Source organism: Carlito syrichta, unplaced genomic scaffold (assembly GCF_000164805.1).
Source record: "Carlito syrichta isolate Samal-C Ts95f unplaced genomic scaffold, Tarsius_syrichta-2.0.1 Scaffold85413, whole genome shotgun sequence".
NCBI classification, from domain to species: Eukaryota; Metazoa; Chordata; class Mammalia; order Primates; family Tarsiidae; genus Carlito; species Carlito syrichta.
This window is the reverse complement of record NW_007029509.1, coordinates 156432-157128: the sequence shown is the minus strand read 5'-3', so window position 1 is coordinate 157128 and position 697 is coordinate 156432. Positions and strand designations below refer to the sequence as shown.

The window sequence follows — 697 nt, the reverse complement described above, 5'->3', positions numbered from 1 at the left end:
CGAGGAGGAAGGGGTCCCTCGGCCGCGGGCTCCCCCCGAGCCACCCGACCCAGGAGCGCCCCGGCCACCTCCAGACCCGGGCCCGCTCCCGCCCCCGGGGGCCCAGGAGAAGCCGACCTTCGTGGTTCAAGTGAGCACCGAGCAGCTGCTGACGTCCCTGCGGGAGGACGTGACAAGGAACCTCCTGGCGGAGAAGGGGGCGGCAGCCCGGGAGACAGGACCCAGGAAGCCGGGGAGAGGCCCCGGGAACAGAGAGAAAGTCCCGGGCCAGAACAGGGAGCCGACGGTCCCGGGCAGCGGGAAGAAAGCCCCAAGCCTGAGCCTCCCCGTGAACGGGGCGACAGTGCTGGAGAACGGGGGGCAGACAGCCCTGGACATGGCGGAGAAGGCAGCGGAGAATGGGGGCCTGGGGTCCCCAGAGAGAGAAGAGAAAGTGCTGGAGAATGGGGAGCTGACACCCCCAAGGAGGGAGGAGAAAGCGCTGGAGAATGGGGGGCTGAGGTCCCCGGAGGCCGGGGAGAAGGTGCTGGTGAATGGGGGGCTGACACCCCCAAAGAGCGAGGACAGGCTGGCAGAGAATGGGGGCCTGAGACTCCCCAGGAACACGGAGAGGCCGGCAGAGACTGGGCCCTGGAGAGCCCCAGGGCCCTGGGAGAAGATGCCCGAGAGTGGGGGTCCAGCCCCCACGAGCGGGGGG

General features: G+C 70.0%; 1 protein-coding gene across 1 annotated transcript in view; it reads left to right on the top strand.

Moving 5' to 3' along the window:
• LMTK3 (lemur tyrosine kinase 3) overlaps positions 1-697 on the top strand; it is a gene marked incomplete at its 5' end in the record, with an annotated part of 24968 nt that overhangs the window by 8789 nt on the left and 15482 nt on the right. Inside the window, one exon of the mRNA XM_021711723.1 lies at positions 5-694. Coding sequence (XP_021567398.1) covers positions 5-694 — 690 coding nt within the window. The remainder of the gene's footprint in view (positions 1-4; positions 695-697) is intronic.